The sequence below is a fragment of the Balaenoptera ricei genome, chromosome 17, assembly GCF_028023285.1.
Source record: "Balaenoptera ricei isolate mBalRic1 chromosome 17, mBalRic1.hap2, whole genome shotgun sequence".
NCBI lineage: Eukaryota > Metazoa > Chordata > Mammalia > Artiodactyla > Balaenopteridae > Balaenoptera > Balaenoptera ricei.
The window spans coordinates 55,276,400-55,297,805 of record NC_082655.1 but is presented as its reverse complement, the minus strand read 5'-3'; the positions used below and the strand labels follow the sequence as shown (position 1 = coordinate 55,297,805).

The 21,406-nt window shown below is 36.0% G+C and overlaps 2 protein-coding genes across 10 annotated transcripts in view; both read left to right on the top strand.

The window, feature by feature from the left end:
- The window catches only part of RALYL (RALY RNA binding protein like), an 814,820-nt gene that overhangs the window by 122,636 nt on the left and 670,778 nt on the right, over positions 1 to 21,406 (top strand). The window contains exon 1 of one of the 9 annotated variants that reach the window (XM_059901171.1): positions 11,767 to 11,841. The exons of 7 other annotated variants lie outside the window; for them this stretch is intronic. The gene's annotated coding sequence lies outside the window, so the exon portion shown is untranslated. Of the gene's footprint in view, positions 1 to 11,766; positions 11,842 to 21,406 lie in introns of those variants that run through there. One more of the 9 variants, XM_059901167.1, reaches the window with a different exon arrangement.
- On the top strand, positions 17,643 to 17,897 carry LOC132351640 (small ribosomal subunit protein eS27-like). Its single transcript, XM_059901575.1, has one exon. The coding sequence runs from the start codon at positions 17,643 to 17,645 to the stop codon at positions 17,895 to 17,897; it is 255 nt and encodes an 84-aa protein (XP_059757558.1).

Sequence of the window (21,406 nt, the reverse complement as noted above, 5' to 3'; positions counted from 1 at the left end):
TAAAAGACACTTCCTTGTGGTTACATGAATAAATTATTAGAAGCTGTGTTAAGGATTATAATTTTATATATATAGTAATGACTTTTCTTTTGACCCAGCTTGGTGAGAGCCATGCTGACTGAAGACAGTTTGTTAGAGTTTTCAAGTTTTTAGAAGGCAATTTACTCAATGTATTTGACAAGCCTTGTAATCCTACATTCCTGCCCTAAGGCATGATCTCCCTTAAAATAAAATATAAAACAAACTCTGGACCGTTCTACTTAGAAGTTTTACTCAATGTTTTTAGTGCACAGTAGGGTCGGGATTATACACCATACTTCATGAAGCAAACTTCCTAAGAAATCGTTTTCTTTCTTCTCCTTCTCACAGGGTCAGATTCACCCAGACAGCTCTCCACAGCTCACTTCTCAGTTTCTTTTTCAGAATTCCAGCTCTAGCTCCAGGCCTTTCTCATTCCAGTTTGACTCTCTTCTCCCTCTTAACTTTACATTTTCTGTGGCATGTAATTCATTCTTGTATAAATCAGTTTAGCCTCTCAAAAGGTCTTCTAATTTTTCTCTACATTGAATTCCTAAATCAGCACAAGAGTTTTTGGAGCCAAGCAGAGCAATGGAAGAGTCCTTCTTAGAAGGTGCAGATAGCAGAAAGCTTGTGTCTATTTATACTTTGGTATTTTTGTCCTATCACAGTGAGAATTTAAGATTTCAGTTTACTTCTGGGTAATAGTCCTTTGGGAAAGCCACACCAATAGGGCCTCACAAGTTGGCTTTACTTGGATTAATTTACCACCTTCCAGGGAAGACCCCTCAGCTTTGTAATGAATCTGATTTTTATGATCATCCAAGAGCACTTCTGTCTCACACTAATCACAATCATATGAGACACATGTGTAAAATCAGAATGATTAATTTATATTGGCAAATGCAATTTTTAAGAGGACAGGTCTCTGTTTGACATGCCTAGTTCATTCCTCCCTGAGGACGACCTAGGGAGAGAGCCAAATTTTATCCTAGGAAAATTGTTTGTTATATCTAGAATCAGATCGGGGAGATTAAATAGTTCATTCTTCCATTCATTGTACCAGTATCATTTGATCACTTAGTCTAGGACAAGGGCTCTGCAGGGAAGCAGGACTACAATGATAAGTATGTCATATCAACTGCTCTCATGTTGCTTAGTGTTCATGAGAGTGAGTAACACCTGGCTGACTGAATATATGGTTAGAAAAGGCTTTTCCAAGGAAGTGATGTTTTAAGCTGACTTCACCTGAAAGTGACTATGAGTTAGCAATGAAAAGAGAGTTTGTGTGTGGAGTGGTGAGGTGATGGAGACAGTGGGAAGAAGGGTTTTTCAGGCAAGGGGAATAGCCTGGCTAATGTGTAGATTGTGGAACTAATGTTATGTACCTAGTTAAGGCTTTGGGAATTTGTTCTGCAGCAAGAGGAGACTTCTTTTCCTGAGAGGACTAATACGATTAAATTTGTATGTTAAAAAGTTAAGTCTGTTATGGGTAGAGAATATGGTAGGAGGTGAGGGAGACCCAGTGAGGCCAATTAGAAGGCTATAGCAGAAAATGCAGTTAGAATGTGATGGTCATTTGGCTTAAGATGTTGAAAGGGGAAAATGAAAATGTAAATGACTTCCACATATTTATGAGGTCAGATCCATAGTATTTAAGACTGATTAAATGTGGGAGATGGATAGTGATAAAAGTGACTCTAAGGTTATTGGCATTAACAGCTGGGTAAATGGTGGCATAGAACAATGGGGAATAACCAGGTTTGAAGGTAAGGTATTATTCAATAAATTCAGTTTTGTACCAGGTGCAACTGATTTAGGCTGTGTAAAATCCAAATAACAGTCATTTAAACCATGTAAACCCCTCTACCCTGATATATCAAGAAGACTGAGAGAGTAGTTTCAAGGTGATCCATTGGTTCAGTGGCATTTGCCCTTTTGTTCCAAGTTTGTTGCTTCATTGTTACAATGCAATTGTGTTCTCATTGAAGGCACGAGGATGGAAGAGTAAAGACTTGACAAGATCTCCTCGTATTTTTTCCCCTTTTAGAATAAGCAGTAAGCAAATGTTTTCCTCTAAGACCACCAGAGGACTTATTTATAGTTTTCCCTGTCCTTGACCTCCCCTTGCTGCAAAGAATGATGAGTGCTTGGTAAAAGAGAAAAGGATCATCGCAGTTGGCTTAGAACAGTGGTTCTCAACCCTGTTAGACACCAAAACCCCTTTTAGTAATCTGAAGTGAAATTCATAGACAATATAATTTACCTATATACCTCATAAGAAAAATATATTTAATGATCTATTTGTCATAAAATAGAAAAATGAAACGATATGTAAATGTTTAGGCAACGTTCAAAATGAGGTAATTGGATGTTTGCAACTGTATATATAGTGCAGTGGGGTACATGATGTTTGCAGCAATATGTAGAATCACCACAACATAGCAGTGGTGATCAGACTGACACATATGTGCTGTATTGGTGTCACAAACAGCATGAGTGGTGTTGCTATCAACCTTTTCTAAAATGTTGAACAAGTCTTGGTAACACAGTGAATAAAACAAACTATAACAACATGCTAGTTCCAGTCCTGGAGGCACATTCAAGAGCATGGGAAATGCAGAATAGTTCTACAATATGCACTTTTGTCCCTCATATTACAGGGACACATACCCGGGACCCCACCAACCTATGCCAGTACTGTCTCTGATCACTGTGACAAGCAAATTTCCAGGAAAAATAAAGTGTGATTGACACACTGTAGATCAGAGAAGAAATGTAAGAGCAGCTGAAGGCGAAGAAAGATTGATTTCCCTGATTTTGAGTGGCATCTCATAAATTCCCACATACTGTCTACAACTATTACAGACATTCACCATAAAGTTAAATTAAAACTTACCCTGCACTAATTCTCGTTATGTGTCTAGCCCTAAGGAGTCTGATTAATTCTGTCCAGCATAACACTAATTGAAGGTCAAGGTTTCCGTGCGAAATCTTGCTCAGTACCTTGGGCACTGGGGAAATGTATCTAGTGAAAACAACTTTTAATCCATGTTCTCAGGACTTTCAGTGAAATACCTAACTTATATTTTTGGATCTCTAGAAAAAAATTTTCATCATTTTAGGATGTTTTCTTTTAAATTATTGGCTAGTGTAGTTTATCATCCTATACTGAACTAGCTAGACTTCAACTTTTTCTTTCTTATTATTTACTATAGTCTAACTTGCCAAACATTTTTGCTGATGGCTATTTGCCCGTTAGAAATCAAAAGTTAAAAGCAGTCAATCTTGAAAATGATTAACTGAGAAACAAAAAGGAATTTAATTAGTATAATAAAGTTTCAAATGCTTGGCTTTTTTTCTTCTGCTACATGAAGGAAATAAGAATTTTTCTTTGAAATCTGGTTCTCCATCTGCATGGACAGCCTAATAAGAAAATAATTTTGAAATAAAAAATAATTTGAAAAACACATTAGTATTTCTAGAGCCATTAAAATTATATTTTGCATTTAAGTTAAATTAGAATTATTTCACCAAACAATTTCAAGTAGCAAATAGAAAGAGATGTCGAGGAATGAATTTAAATATGAATATTTTATTGTTTTTCATTTGGGATATTTTAATGAAGTCGTTGGTCTTAAAATTTCTCAATCCCATTTAAAATATTTAGTTTAGGTAAGAAATAGTCATTTTTATTAATTTATCAACCCAAAATGAAATATTTGGGGAATAGAACTTTACAGCGGAATTTGGAGAATACCCCAGAATCACAGCATTTAGGCAGGAAAACAAAATTGTGTGTGTGTGTGTGAGTGTGCATGTGTGTTCTGTAAAATAATAAAGACTGTTACCTCTATGAGTATGTGAAATTTTGTAGCTTATTGCTATGAGGTTTGAGATCAGGAAACTATAAAGCAGGACAGATTAGCAAAAGATTAGAGAAGAGATTAGTGAATGATAGATTAGCAAATGATGGGCATGGTTTTTAGCAGGGCCTTGAAGGAAATGATGAATATGTGACAGTGAGAATACTGATATGACATTGAGGGCTAAGAAAATATGGAGAAAATAAAGCCATCTTGAATTGGTCATGGAGGAAGAATGGCTTGGCTGCACTGATAAAGCTGTGTTAATGAGGAATTGAAAAATGCTTAGAAATATTAATGTTGAGAGAATGAGGAGGTGGTTGATGTAATGTCATAGATTCAGATGACAAAATGTCAAAATCTTCCAGAATTGCTTTAGGTAAGAGGGTGGTGTTACACGAGTAATATGTGAAATAGATTTATGGTATCTTATTGGATAAGGGCAAGGTTAGAGGGATCCAGAATGGTTATAAAATTGTTGAAGTAGTTCAATTATGAGGTGAACAAGGACTAGGTGATTAAACTGCTGGAAAAAAAATTACAGATGCTAGAAATAGAACCTGGTAATGAAAAAATGAAAAGATATGTTTGTGTGTGTATCTATCTATATATCTGTCTATAGGTAGATAGATATATGCATATATATATATATATATACATATGCTATCTAACCAATTTAATCAATTTTATTAAATATGAATGAAAGGAAATATTAATTTTCCTTATTATTTCACAGTATAAAACTGTAATTTTATTTCCTAGGGAATGGAGGTGGGGGTGAGAGACTGAATTATAAGGTAACAATCCTTAAATTATTTTGAGACAGGGTTTGAAAGTGCCAACAAACCCAGACAAAAATTTCCAAAATTTAATGCTATTATCTTGTAGGTTTCTACTGAATCAGCATAAACCACATTTGTTAAATAAACCATATAGCCTTGTGAAGTGAATAGAATGAAGGATTGAATCAGCTGCTGGATTAGTAATGAATCACTTGTAGATTCAAAGATAAATTTATTGTAGTAAAGTAAGAAAACATTTATTCTGCTTACAATATACTTATTTTATATATGAGTATAATATTTAAATATTTAATGTTCTTAACTATCTTCAGGAATCGTTTCTTTTATTTTAGTTTAAAATAGAAGTATTTTTAATGATAGCTAGTATTCCTACCTGTACATTTTCATATTTTGTCTAATCACTTTGAAAATACTAATTTCATAAAATAACTATATAATAAAATAAAGAACAGACTTTCCCAGTTTGTATATACAAAACGGATACTTTTAGAATCTGAATTCACTCCTGCAGTAACAGGATATGCTCTGAGATGAAAAAACATAAACTCACTTTTCTAAAATTTAATAATTTCTAAATAAAATTTCTAATATACAATTTTATAATTGTATTTACTAGACATGCCTTGTGCAATCCAGTAGTCATTAGCTACGTATGGCTTATTAACCTTAAATTAATGAAAATGAAATACAATTAAAAATAGTGTGTTCATCTCTTGCTGTGGAGCACAGGGGTGTTATTTGAATACTCTCTGATCTTTTTAGGGTTTACTTGTTTCAGTTAATGCTAGAGTTTGGAAACCCCATACTTCTGTAAACTACTAAGAAATATTTTCTGAGACCCTCCCAGGTAAGCACTTGTGCTAGATGATAAACGTGAACATTTTGTATTAATCCAATAATTGTTGTGAAGTTTGTAAGACATTGCATTAACATAAAAACTACTTACTTGTAAAAGACATTGAAATATTCAGGAACTTTCTAGTGAAAGAGACACTGAAATGTTCAAGAAAGTTTTAATGAGTTATTCATTCCAGTGAAGATTAAAGGCCAATAAATAAGACAATACAGAAAGCATCCATTTTTTAAAATTTAAGTACAGTTGATTTACAATATTGTGTTAGTTTCAGGTATACAGCAAAGTGATTCATGTATATATATTTTTAAGAAAGCATCCATTCCTAATCTTGACTGCAAATAGGACAAGAGGAAGCAGAGGGCACAAAGATACTATAGAATAAGAGATTTTATTTAGATATAAGGAAATGTTTCCTGGTGTGGAAAGTAATTGCACATTGGAAGGATTTATTGAGTGAGGTTATGGGATTTCTGGAAATCTTTAAAAATAGAATACATTTCGATCTCTCTAGAGAGGTATGTGATATGCCAGCAGGCATTGAGTGCGAGGATGAATTAGATTCATTGCCATGGTTTTTTCACAGCAACAGTTCTATGAATCTGTAGAGGACAATGACATTGGATAATTCTCACTGTGCTCTGCAGGAAGTCAGGTCTCCAGACTGCTTGTCCTAACAGTGAATCAGGGCCAAAATATTATCCTACATTTAACAACTTCTCAAAAACAGGAAATTAAAAAACCTGAAAACTACAAAATGCTAGTGTTTTGTCATTTTAAGAAACAGTGTTTCTTGAAGTGGATTAGCGTTTCCTTTCCTATGCACTCTTTAGAAGCTGTGCATAGTTCTAATTATGTCAGACTGTATATTCAAATTGTAATTTTGAGGTTTAAAAATTAGAAAAGTATTTAAGGAAGTATAATTGCCACTATTTTAAAATAGTTCAATTAAATACTGCTACAATATTTGTGTTGTGCTTGAAAATATGTACAGTTTTTTCAATGTTAATACCTTTTCCTGTCCTTAAATATATCTATAGAGTGCCTTGATTTTAACATTACCTTTTTTCCAACATTATCTTTTACAAACATTAATAAAAGTTGTTGCTTTTAGAAACTCTAAAGGAAATAATAGCTGGAAAACCCTCTGTAGCTTAAAGTCAGTCATTAAAACTCACAATAGGGTAAGTAATTAGAACCACCTACTCTTAACTTGTAAATAAGCATAATTCGTTCCAAAGAGGAAATATCGAAACTTGGTTCATGTCTACTGTAATGCATTACTCAGATGCTACTGAGCATTTCACATTAAGAACTTATTTCAACAACTACAACAAAGACCAAATCTGAACTGCTGACATGGCTGTTCTGCAGTGAATGGGCTAATGTTGTATTTACTGTGATTTCAGAATACATATGAAATAATGATTTGTGCCTTTAATCTGAGTGACATGATAAGCCCCACTCCTCACTTTGTGTGAAAATATTCCATCAGACTTACACAGGTTTGATGTTCCAGCTACCTGGATTGGGTTCTAGCACTCCAATATTCAAGCCTGTGGCTGTGCTGGAAATGAGGCAGTGGGCACCCAGGTCAGAGCCACAGAGAACCAGGAAGTTGGGAAGTGGCCTGAGTACACCCACTAGGGAGGCATTGGAAGAAACTGGACAGTTAGGAAACTGGGACAGGAGGGCTAGGCTTGCTGCCATAGTTGATGGCATGGCTGCTTCAGAGCTGCAGTGAATCTCGTCACATATCCTGTACATCAAAGAAGAAATCCAAAGCCACAGCTCGCCTGAAAAGCCAATGACTAATTTTTTTTTATCCATTGATGTCATTCTTAGCCGGGTTTAAAATGGAAAGCAGAAGCAGGTCAGGCTGAGTCATACTCACAAGGCAGAATTTGGGAGAAGCAGGAATCAAAGGCTGGACCAGATGGCATTTTAAATCTGCAGAAAACTGTGTTTGAGAATAGCTGACCAAATAAACAATGAAAAATAAGAACTGACCCTGGAAGGAGAACATGCTCCTGGGAGATGGGTGGGTGAGGAAGTCAAGATAAAATTGTCTGTGTGAGGCTTCTCCAGAGAGAAGGTTCTTTTGATAGGCAGCCTGATGTAGCAGAACAAGCCCCTGCTTTGGGGTGAGACAAACACAAGTTTATTTTCATACACTGGCTGTGTGATTCTGAGCAAGATACTTACTTAATCTCTGTTTCTTCATCTGTAAAATTCCAATAATAATTCTTATCTTCCAGGTTATTCTATTTAAAATCGAACAAGTACTGTGCCTGAGAATGTAGTAGAGAATTAGTGAACATTATTATGTTGAAGTTTCAGTGGATGGAAAATGCCTTTAGCATTCATTCATTCACTGCATCATTCCTTCCTTCATTCATTCAGTAAGTAATTCTTGAATAGACACAAAATGCCAGAGAGTGCTGGAGGCAGAGGATACAATCAGGAGATAGTTACACTTTCCTTAGAATATAGATCACTGGTAGCAAAGTATCAGCATAGTACTTGCTACAGAGGGGAAGGCACCAAGATTTAAGTAAAGTACAGAGAGGAATTGCATGAGTTGGGTATTTGTTCTTATTGAGATCATAATGGTTTCAGACATCTCAACATCTCATGTGTCCCTAATTATTCTCTCTAGAGGGATTTCTTCCTCTCTGGGTAATAGCACTTTAGCCAGTCTCACAGGAATTGAGGCACTACTAAAGGCTTTCATATATATATATGAAATGTGTGTGTATATACATATATATAATATAAATTATATTAGAGTTTGAGTAAGAAAGCAGAACCACCATGAGTGGTTTAGACTAAGGGATTTTTTTTTTTTTTTATTGGGATTAAACATTTCACAATTGTAAGAAACACCGGGAAAATAAAGATCTGAAAAGGGGTGATTGAGGGATCCAAAAAAAAACTAATTAATGGTGAAGAAGTTCTGTGGAATGTCTGTGGAAAGCTGCTACCTATGCATGTGATGACAAGCATGACGTCCTTGTAAGTCAACTGGGCAGCTGAACGTAAAGCAGAGATAAAGCAAGGACAAGCTGGGAGCCATGAGGACACTCTGGAACCCACAAGGACAAACCAGAAGCCACGTCCATCTGTCACTACACCTAAACTCAGTGTTGTTGGCTATTTGCTGAAGAAACTGAGGGCCTTCATCAGGGACCTGCACATGCACCTCACTCAGGACACCAAGGAACTGGAAGAGAATGGGGAGAAGGGTGAGTTTGAATGAACTGCTAGTTTGGCTGCTTTCCTGTGCAATATTGTGCCATCAAATTAGCCACAAAGTGAGTGAGATGCAGCGGCTCGTGGGGCCCTGCACAGACCTCTTGAGGATAATGAGTGATGCTTTATCGCCACCTTCCAAACATCGTGTGTATTCCTGTATGGCCAACCTAACCCAATACCACAAAGGAAAGGGAATTCTGGGAGATTCAGTTTTCAGCCTTTCTAGGTTGGCACAGTGAAAAACCACCCCTGAGAGAGGGAAGCCTTTTGGTATCATTATCCTTACAGACAAGCTCCCTGCAGTGTGATTCCATTTAACCCTGTCTGCATCTGTGATTCTCAAAAAGAGGTGGAGGAGGAGTTGAGAAGGGTAGAGCTAGGTGAATAAGGGGAGGCATCCAAGAATCACTTCAGGAGCATTTTCTAACTGCTCACCTCTGCTTCTGTTTCTTCACCTCCCAACGACCTGAGATTTTAATTACATATTTTGATTTAGAGCAAGAGAACTTACTCTGCTACTGCTGAAAAAATCACAGCACAGCAATTACCAATACTGGTGGAAATGTGCCCCTTCCATTGGATATGTCTGTGTGGAATATAGATGAGGACCGCTGTTTTGTATTCTATAGTAGTATTTGTTTGTTTTTACTGCTGAATTCTCGGCTCCTTAAAGGCAAGAGGAGAGTCTTTCTTCTGTCTTTCACACTCTGTTCCAATTTATGTTTAGTCTTGTTATGCAGTAACTCTCAACTCTCAAACTCAGGTGCCCTCAAGGGCCAAATACACAACACAAATGTGAGAACAAAGAAGATGGTGGGGGCTGAGTGCTAGAACCAGAGTAACAGTACCTAACCTAAAGCTATTCACATGGGATGGGGCAAGTGGGAGGCAGGGGAGGGAGAGAGAGGAGTGAGAGTGATTGATAGGGGAAGAGACCAAATAAAATGCATATACCATTACCACCTGCCCCACTCCCTGGGGACATCTACACACCACCTGCCATCACTTCTGAGAAAATGGTGGAGGTTGCCATTTTAATATATAAAGTTTACTTTTATTACTAGGAGCCTAAGGTTCATCCAATGTGACTTACATTAAGGAATCAAGTATTATGGATTATACTGTGACCAGCAAATGATGTTCATAAGCAATACAGATCTCTAACAGCTTTGATAATAACCCTCTAATGGAAACTAAAATAAAAACATTTTAATATTTCAATGAAGTAGCATATGACCTACTTAAAAAGCCCTTTATTGCAACTTATTGACATAGCTGGAGGAAAATAAGAAGTGTATTAATATCTAACATTGGCTTATTTGTTCCCCCAATTAGTAAAATATTAGGAATTTAATAACATTAAAACTGTGAATGTGATTTGGTATTAATAAAATGTCATTTGCTGTTATAATTAAATTAAGTAACTAAAAGAGTAAATGATCCTGAATTTACAAAAATAAATAATATTTACGTTAGTAAAAAGTCTGTATGTTGTGATAAATCTTAAGTTTCATAAATGCTAACTTATAAAACATGGCTTTGCATTTTAAAAATTTTACAAACAATACTTATTAGGAAAGTACATTCCACACCAGTTCTTCAGTTCATAATTTTTTCTAGTTGTTCAGTTTAAGGTTTTAAAATGTTGCTAAAATATTACATTGGAAAATTAATTGACACATTTTAAGATAAATTAACATATAATTTAGAAAAGTCTACCATATGTGGGGTTAAGAAATTTAGAGAAAATCTTATTTTCAGCTCCAATTTTCAATTTTTTTTTAACTTTCTATGCAATGCATGTACCCCCCCCCCCCCATGCATTTCAGGGCACAAACCTCCACTGGCAGTGAGAGGCACTATTAAACTTTCATAGGTAATAAACCAGAGATGACAACTGGGAAATGCTTGGTGCGTTTGGAACTGTTCGCTGATGAACAAATAAGTGAATGAGTAAGTAAATAAATGAATGATTTCTACGCTTTGATTATTAACTAGTCTTCCTTTTAATGGTTAACTATCCTCCAGTCAGTTGTTAAAATACATAGCTGTTTGGGAGTTTTGAGATATACCTGTCTGATACATTTTACACTTTACATAATGTTCCACCTGTCCTTTCTTACATATTGAAGGCACAAATATGTCTCTCATATATTCATCCAATATTTTTCTCATTTACATCTAGACACTACTTGTTTTTCTTTTCCAGAGTTTATTAATTACTTATAAATCACTCTTCATCTGTAGGATGAAACAGATTTACAGTGTTGTAAAACTAATGTTGGCCACAAAAGTCAATACCTTGACTACACTCTATAAGCTATTTATGTAAAAAATTGATGTTAGTCATTATAACTCAATTTATATCATAAATAAAGGGATAAAAAATTTAACAGTTAAAAAGAAATTATTGGCAGCGGAAGGTACCACTGATAGGGCTTAGAAAATTAAATTTATTTTATGAAAACAGTGAGATACATATGATGGAAAAAGAATAAAGCTTTACAGGTCGGTGAGCCTGTGTGCTAACTCAATACTGACATTATATTAATCAGAGTTTTTGGTTGTAAACAACAGAGAGCAAATATGGGTTTTAACCATGAAAGAAATTTTTTTTGGAAGGAAGTGGTTAGCTCATAGAGTTAAATGGAATGCTGGAAACCACAGATTTCGAAATGGTTGGGAACCTAAGACAGCTACTTGGCAAAATCATGCCATTGGAATAGTGGCTAACATCATTCTGTTGCTGATACTGGACCCCACACTGACCACACTGACACTATTGACACTGACAACACACGTGAGTGCTGCACTGTGGCTGTGGTTATAGTTGGTTTTTAACTGCCCTTAATTCTTTGGGTCACTTGCTCTAGATTCACAGTCCCAGATGATGTCTTCCTGAGTCACATATTGATGCTCTGAGGCCTGGAACCAGAGAGAGCAAGCAAGTAACTGGAATGTTCTGGTTCTGCTGTGGGAGGGAAGACCCTACCTCTAACCAAAAGATAATAGGAAGACAGAGTCTCCAAAACTGGAAGCATGAATTGTATGTATGTTAAAGTGAAATTTGTATGTATCAAAATGACTAATAAGCACTAAAACCATTAAAAAGCTGTGTGATCTAAGAGGGCACATGATTCAACTTCTCTGGATATACTTTTCTTTTTTTTTAAATTAATCAATTTATTTGGCTGCATTGGGTCTTAGTTGCGGCCTGCGGGATCTTTCATTGTGGCGTGCGGGCTTCTCTAGTTGTGGCATGCTTGCTTGTCTCTAGTTGTGGTGCATGGGCTCCAGAATGCACAGTCTCAGTAGTTGCGGTGCATGGGCTTAGTTACCCCGTGGCACGTGGGATCTTAATTCCCTGACCAGGGATCGAACCCACATCCCCTGCATTGGAAGGTGGATTCTTAACCACTGGTCCACCAGGGAAGTCCTTGGATATAATTTTCGAACCTGCAAAATAAAGACGGGATATCCATAATGTCTACCTTAAAGCAGCATAGGTTTTAAGTTCACTTAGAAAGATAATGCAAGCACACTGTGCAAACAACAACAACAGTCAGTGAGAATCTGGACCACTGGGGGTGAAATGATAGAGTAATGGTAAAGAAAATGTTTACACTATTTGATAACTAGTGATATCAGAGATGAATAACTTGGGGGCTAGTCAGCTCTTTGCCTGCATGATGTATACAATTCACCACTTCCATGAACACCATAATGACAGCTAGATGTTATTACTTTCAAGGCAAATTTTCACAAGAGTGGTGAAAAGGACGAGAGATTTGGGGAGGAGCAGCAAATAGAGTCTGTGACAAAACATAACAATCTTTCAGGTTATTTACAACAGAAAGTGGGGTAAACTACATTGTGGAGTTTGGGGAAAAACACTCTACAGATAGTGATTGGAGAGAAATGTACCTCATATAATATACCTTTATATGTTTCATAATTTTTCATATCTTTCAATATAGTTTACATCTGTAAGAAAAAAATTACTACTTTTCAGATACCTTAACAAATCCAAAGGTTAGAATCATCATAGAAGTACTCAAGTGTTTTTCAGAATATTTTTATTTTAGCAAATTTTGCCTTGAGACATAACAGGCTCTCCCATACTTCTTTTGATAATAAATAACACTTTTATAGCACCTTTTATCTAAGACCACTTCAGTATCACTGTAATTTTTCCCTATCCTTTTGCTCATAATTTAGTTAAGGTATCTAAGCAAATATGTAATATTGAAAGGGCTTAAACCTCAGTGGACTAGAATTTTTAAAAAGCTGTGTTTCATTGATTAAAATAAAAAAAAAAAGATTGTAGAACCGCACTATCACCAACTCTTTGTGCTTAGGAAGTCACTTTTTCTCTCCCTTTTTCAATGTTCTCATATGACAATGAGGGAGTGTCCTAAATGATTTCTAAGATTACTTTCATCTCTGAATCTATGTGATTCCATCATACCACTCCTTACTTCAGCAAGTTACAAACTCGCACTGTGTGCATAAGTAGTATTGAGTTGATGTTTCTTGACATATTTAACTCTCCTGTTAAGAATTTGTAGCTGAAAATGGAAAGTTAAATGTGTAAGAAACACAAATGTCCATGTATCTATTTGGATATGTGCTCTCTCACTCTCTCTCTCAAAAAGAATTATAGATATAGGTAGATAGATCTCTGTGTCTATTACATGTGTGTTCTTAAATTATGATAACATAATTTATTCTATGGATATTTATATTTGTACTATTATAACTCCTGATGTAATTCTCTTATCTAAAAACCTTAGAGGCATGTTTTGGAATTTATAATCTGAAAAGTAATATAATGCATATACCATGTTTTATATAACACCCCCAGAAGGATTTGGACAGCAACCCATACTCAAATATTCTACAAATATTTCTACATTCAAATATTTCTATGTTGAAATGTATTTACTATTCACAAATGAACATTGCAGTTGAATTTTTACCATGTGCATGTATTATACTTAAATAAAATCAAAATACTATTAAAAAAAAGAAAAGCAGAATATTGTGTTCAGAAAATAAAACCTTGGTGTTTAAAAAAAGAAAAAAACATTTCAACAGCTTCACATCAAGTTCATGCCTAGTTTGCCAAATTAGTTCAGATCAGGTCAAGTTTTGCCATCAAATGAATTAGAAAACAAAACCTTTAGTTTTAAGAGATTTTTGGATTTTATTTATGTGCATAATGGATTTTGAACATGTTTATGAATGCTTTGTCTGACCAGAAAGTCCCTCTTTTTAGAAACAGTTTTTGGGTTTGCTTCTGTTCCAACTAGATGTTCTGCATTGAAGCTTAATGGCGTCTACAGACCACATCCCTTGCTGGACACAGTTGCTTAGCCCACCTGGGGACACTTACCTCCAGCTATGACTATCATATTTTTCCTTGGGACTTTTAAATTACAGCAAAAAGACATGAGTTCATCTGTCACTTTCTCTCTGGTGGCAGAGGTTTGAGAACCATCAGGAGCCGTGTTTCTTGGCTTACGGGAAAAGTTTGGCCGCGCAGACAGAAAATGAAGGGAGCCTATATGGAGATACAAGGGTGAGAATTGGAGTGTCGTGTCAACCTTGCAGTCTCTGATTCTTGTTCCTGAAGCATCCCATTTGCAACCCTCTCCTTTCCAACAGTTTTGTAGTTCCCATGGCTTTAACAAACCAGTGTACGTTCATTTACCTTTAGTAATTTGAGCTGGGTTTTAATTATTTTCATCTAAAAGACCCCTAACCAAGAATGGAAATATCTTTGTTGAGCTGCAGATGTTCATTTTGATATTTGAGTCTTTCCATTTGTCTTGAGTCCTGCAGGGTAACCCAGGTGTCCATTAATACCTCCATCTCTAAAGGGCAAGCCTGTTTAATCAGAGGTAATGCTGTGGCAGCAACTTAACCCAGAAATCTCCTTTGCTTAACACAACAGAAGTTTGTTTCATGTTTACTGCACCTCTAAGTCCGTTTGCAGAGAACTCTGCCTCACGTGGTCACCCATGGGCCAGGCTGACAGAGGTTCCACCATCTTTTACTTGCACCATCTGGGGAAGGTGGCCTCCTGGTCACTGTGAAGAGGAGGATAGGACTGAGGGATCAAGCACATGCTCTGAAATGCTTGTGTCAGGAGTGACACACACCACTTCTGTGCACAGCCTTTTGTCCAGAAAGAGTCAGTGACTACTGACGCACAGGAGGGTTCCTGGTGCTGAGAAATGGAGAGCGGAGCGCACGGGTTATTCCGTGAACCGCAGCCACACTGTCATCTTGGAATCCAATAAAATCTAGACTTAAGTTTAAGGGGTATCAAACTTAACAGTTGTGATGGACAAAAATTTTTTCTTGGAAAATAATTAATAGATGGAGGCCAAAGGAAAAGAGATTGTCTGAGAGCAGCCTCTGTAGGGGACTGTGTGCCAACTTTCTGTCAGTAAGGGCTTCTGATTGGAGTTCTGGGTTCTGCATGTTGTTTCTCTTCTCTGACTGTGAAGACACATTTCTGTCCAGTTCAGTCATTTCCTACAGATCTTCTGATCAAGATTTAAGTGATAGTTGAAGGGAACTGGGGAAAGTCAGCGGGAGAGTAGGTTATAGAAACATTTCCAGGAGAATTTGTTTCTCCTTTAATCACTAGTTTTACTTTCACTCAAGCATGTTAATTTAGATGTTCTTAAATCAGGAGTATATTTATTTTGAACCTTTTAACACTGCAAATCAGCTAGCTGAGTTTCATATTCTAAAAGAACAAGGTAAACAAATGACACTAGTGAATAGAAAACATTAATCTCTCACATGCTTTAGTTTAAATAGTTATAGGAAAGTGCTCTCCTATTAAAATACATTAGCCTATAGCAAACCATTAAAAAATTCTAATGAATCCTTTTCTTCCCAAAGAAAACTATTTAAGCATTCGATCAGTTAATATAATGGATTAAAATAGAACATGATTTTGGTGGCACAATTTCAAAACAGAAGGAATTAGAGACATTCAGATACTGAACATTCAACACAAGCTATGATTTCAGCAGGGAGTCTTATTTGGCCTTTCTTCATTCTAATTCCATCAATTTCAAATTTCATTAACAGCAATGGGACACAAAAATTCCAACAGTGATGCTTTACAAAACCCTGCAAGTTTTGAATAATATTGGTCTTTGTCATCATTTTATTTCCAAGTGTATGTGTTTATATTCTTTTGCTGAGGAATGACTCAGTATTTCTCCCAGTGGGCATTGAAGAATTAAGTTTTAAAAGACAATGTGTATTCAGTTTCACTGTGTATAGCTGAAATAATCTGATTTAACTTGGTTACGTGTAAAAATTTGGGTAAGACTAAGAGAATTACCTAATTACCTTTTGAGAAGACTAAGATGAATTACCTAACCTTCTGAATCATCTGCTGAAATAGTTAGATTTTCAAGAATAAGAAGTTATTATTTTCATGTAAATTAAAGGTGTTTTCAGAGTAGTTAGAACTAACACAGGAAGTTATACACACACACCACCGCCCACCACACCCATCCATACATGCATAAAGTGATGTTTTGTGTTTCAGTGTATATTGTCCATGAATTGTGTAAATGGCAAGCCATATGATTTGCTCAGTAAAATTAGTATTTTAGAGTGGTAAGGGACAGAAGTAGGAACGAAGGAAACCAATGAAAGTTCCCAGCTTCGAAACAGTAGGTGTGCTACAAGTGATTATCAGTGTAGACTCTTCAGTACTGCTAGATGGTGGTGGTTAGCTCCATGTATTAGGACTTGAATAATTACACAAACTACAGTTGAGTAAGTGGTCAGAAATATTTTCAACACTGTGAAGGAGCAAACTGGCAGAAGCCTGGCAGCAGGATGAGGGCAGTACCTTTTATTTACTTCGTGGGAATTAGGAGGTTAGGGTTGCTCTTGTGGTCAGTAGGTTATCAGATTATCAGAGTTCATAAAACAAAGCCTCAGATTATCAGAGGTTGCAGAAATACCTTGTTTCAGAGAAAGGAGAGAAAAAGAGTCTTACTAATAAGATTATTATTATTATTTCTGGGTAAAAAATCCTCAAAGAGTGTTACTACTGAAAAATTAAATTATTAGGCAAACACACCCTGGTCTGTGATGTTGAGAATAGAGATTGAATAGAATAGAGTGCTACTCTCTTTCCTCATAATCCGTTTCTCTCATGCCTCCTCACAGAAGCCCACAGATTTTGCATTATGTTTAGCTTCTTAAAAGTCTCCCAGAATCTCTGTTTCTCCTGTCTTCTATTCCCCTGTTGAAGGAAACCTCTTCAATTCCCATTTATTCAGTTTATTACATGCCAGGAGCTGGGCTAAACACATTAATGTATTTAATATTATCTGATAAAAAAAAATTGTGATAACAGGCATTGACACTATTATTTTCTTCACCATGAAACATATCTGTGGGCAATATCCTAGGAGGGAGATGTTTAGAGATTTTCAGTGGAAATATTTAGTGGCATTTAATACCCTTCACTCTTTCTTTTCAACAAACAAAAAACAACAAAACTGTTCAAAACTATTACTTCCTTATTAAATTTCTATATTACATTTTTTGTGATTATAACTGCAACTGTCATAATCATAAAAGAGAGCAATGTAAGACCTCTGGAGCTCAAATTCAGGAAAAATGGAAAACAAATTTATAGTAATCATTCATATGTATATAGGGGAAGCTTTTGACATCTTATTTAAGTGAACTTACTGGACACTAAAATCCAAAGTCCTTAGGAGGCTACATTCTGAAACACTGACTCATAACATTAAAAAATTATTAGACTTTCTGGGATGATGACTTCCCCATGAGAAGATGCCTCTTGCAAAGGATCTCCTTCATCCCTCTCCAAGAAAGAAGAGGAAACACAAGAAGAAGTGCCTGGTGCAGAGCCCCAATTCCTACTTCATAAATGTGAAATGCCCAGGATGCTATAAAATCACGACTGTCTTTAGCCATGCACGAACAGCAGTTTTGTGTGTTGGCTGCTCTACTGTCCTCTGCCAGCCTGCAAGAGGAAAAGCAAGGCTTACAGGAGGATGCAGCATTACAAGACAGAAGCAGCATTAAAAGTACCCTGAATCAAGATGAATGGGAAACCATCCCATAAACACATTTTGAATACAAAAACATCATTAAAGATGAGAAAAACTTTAGATTCTTCAGCAATTTGGAGAACTGTTCATAAAGGTAAACCCTTTGAAGATGTCTGCCTTAATGCACAATGTTCTTGAAAAAAAAGTAAAGTTGGTAAATTTTAATTCTAATGAACTCAGGAAGCACAGTGAGAATTCAGTGTTGTGGAAGGTGATAATGACACTGCATGCAGCCAGCTTATAAGACACTTAACAGCTCTGGTTAGCAGTAGAATAGCCTGGCCAGAGCATTAAATCTTCTACATGAATTTTAAAAACATAAAAACCAAAAAGAAAATAAAACCCAAAAAGTATTTAAAGTGCTTGGCAGCAACTGAAGTAATTTGTATGTAAACCATGCTAGAGATTTCAAGATATAGAGGAAGAGAGATAACAGTGGAGACATGGTACCTCCTGGCTGCTAATGGAGGACGTCCGTATTCACAACAACAAAAACCGTCCCTGGGCACATTTTTGTGAACATTTCTGACTGTTATCTACCACTAGGGAAAAAGGAAGACGAGGTATTTGCCTTCTGAGAACTCTGGCAGATGAATGGCGGACATTGGGCTACACTCAACCAATCATAAGCATCCTCCTGGTGTATATTTAGTCTGGATATATCATTAAAAAAAAAAAGGATAGTTTAAAAATCTATTCTGCAAGTGGCAACAGCAACAGCACCCTCTTGGCTCCTTGGCTCCAATAGGATAGTGGGCGTGGGAGCCAAGGAGCCAAGAGCAGTTTAAAAACACAGTCTTTGTGAGGTCATCTTGAGTGTGGTTCTAACCACCAGACTTCCTTTGATTTCTGAACATTTTCAAGCCCAAATCACCCTCATGCCCATTGATTCTCTGAGCCACCCATCATCTATCCATTAAGGTAATTTTTGGCTCAGGATATACAGGGTCATTTTCTATTTTTTTCATCCAGAATCTTGACTGCAGCCCACGTACAATAGCCAGATACCACAGTGGATACAAATTGTCCAAGCTTCCACTGTGAGCCAGATCTGAAACATATGATTCTTTATATCATTGTGAGATTCTTAAAGTTTATACCATAAATTTACTGTTTGCAGTCTGGAAGAGAGCACATAGTGATATTTAACAAATACCTCTTGTATGAAAGAGTGAAGTAGGCATTTTATGCATAATTCAGTGGAAGTTTGAGCCTCACAGATTCAAAGACCTAAAGCTATTTTATAGAATACACTAAAGCCGGTAACAGGAAGCTATAGAGAGAATTACTTGATCACATTTTTGTGAAAATTGAGCACAGGCAGGGGTGTTAATGGTGCAATGGTGGTATGCAAATATATGCCACATGCTTTACTAAAAACTCAATTCTAATGACTGTTTTTTAACATCTTTATTGGAGTATAATTGTTTTACATTGTTGTGTTAGTTGCTGCTGTATAACAAAGTGAATCAGCTATACGTATACATATATCCCCATATCCCCTCCCTCTTGCATCTCCCTCCCACCCTCCCTATCCCAACCCTCTAGGTGGTCACAAAGCAACGAGCTGATCTCCCTGTGCTATGCAGCTGCTTCCCACTAGCTATCTATTTTACATTTGGTAGTGTATATATGTCAATGCCACTCTTTGTAATAAATGTTAAAGAACATTCAACTTAATTTGCTGAAGTAGGTATAAATAATTTATAAAGATAATGTCATTCAACAAAAGACTGAACATGTGTAAGAGTGAACTGTGAAGTCTTTGGCCAAAACATATCCACTACTTTGTAATGGTCAGTGTACCAGAATCCTGGCTGATTAAGCAATGTGACTGCCATCCATCAAGGCTTCAAAAAGACTAGTGATTTTCATTTTCTAATCTTGCAACCTGGTGGACTAAAACAAGTTGTCAGTGTACACCCTTTGAAGAGAAAATAATAAAATGTGAGAATGGTGAGTGCATATTTTTCCATGATTTATTTAAATAATTTAATAAAGCAATAAGATTATTAACTGAATGACGCTGCCCACGTGGTGCTTTTAAAATAATGTTTAATACAGTAGTCTCTTTTTAGAACACATTACTTTGAGAATTTCTTGCTTGGAGAGATAAACTGTGTGTTCTTAATTATCCTGAAACAAGTATAGTTAAAAATAGATTTTCACATAATAGTTTTACCTCCAAGGGAATGATATTTCATGTCTTTGTAGACATCTAAGAAGATATAATATATGTATATTAAAAATTCAATGCATAGACACCAGCATCCTTCTAAGAACAATAGATGAGTTTGGGAGACTGGAAAATTGGCCTTCATAAAATCTCACTATGGTTGTGGCTGAGTTATTTATTTATAAAATGGGCAAAATGCATTAATCATAAATGATAGCTTTTTAGAATACAGAGCAGAGTCTAGAATTATGATTATCGTGTGTTTCCCACAAGATCTAACTGATATGCCATGTTGAGATGGTAACTTCTGTCCTTGAGACAGTTCATTTGGCTCTTTTCACTGCTCTCTAGAAGAAAATAAATCTCCTTACCCAGCTTCAAGTTTGCTGTAATATGACATGTGATAATTTGGCATCATAGTTTATTGCTTCAGGTAAACTCATAGCATGAAAATAGGAAACTATTTATTGAGTGCTCACCACATGGGAGATCAGATGTACTAGTTGTGGATTTCTATTGTTTGCCCCTATACATTGAACTGCTGGTGGTCTGTGAACTTGCATTTCAAATTCAGTTTTGCCCTTGGAAGCTGCCTGTTCTCTCAGTACCTATTCTGCTATCGATTGCTGCCTGTTTTCTCAGACTTAGCTCCATGTTCTGTGGATATGTCCCAAAGCACTTTCTCATTTAGATCAGGCTTCAGGTCTGGAATATGGAAATTTACATTTGAACAGTACATTATAAAAGAAACAAAATTCTAATTGCCTCCCTGGGAAATCTCACTGAAGGAGGCATTGGGAAGATACTTAACAATTTTTGTAATCCTCTGATGGATTAGTTAATGATGATTTAATTGTAATAATTATCGATAATAACAGTGGTGAGAGAGGTGATCAAATTAGGACTAGATTAAAGTGTTTTTCACTGGTTTAAAAACAGTGCTTTATGTCACTTTGACTGATTGTACAACTTTCATTCACATACAGGGAGGTCAAGAGTTGTTAGTGCGTACATTCAAGTGCTTGTCAATAAAAGAGTAATACCTCCTAGCATTCATACTACTCTGACAGTGTATTTATAAATATTCCTGATATCAGCTTTAGTAATGAATACAACTTGAAATAAATTTAATGACAATATAAAAACTTCACAGGTGCCAGCTTATTAATTAAAAGATTTTCATCTACAGTGTACTCTCCTTCAAGATATATGAAAATATGCCTTTAATTTGCTTTAATACTGGTTGATTAATGCTAGAAGGTTTACATTGAGAATTGTCATGAATGACCTGATTTCACAGCATGTTT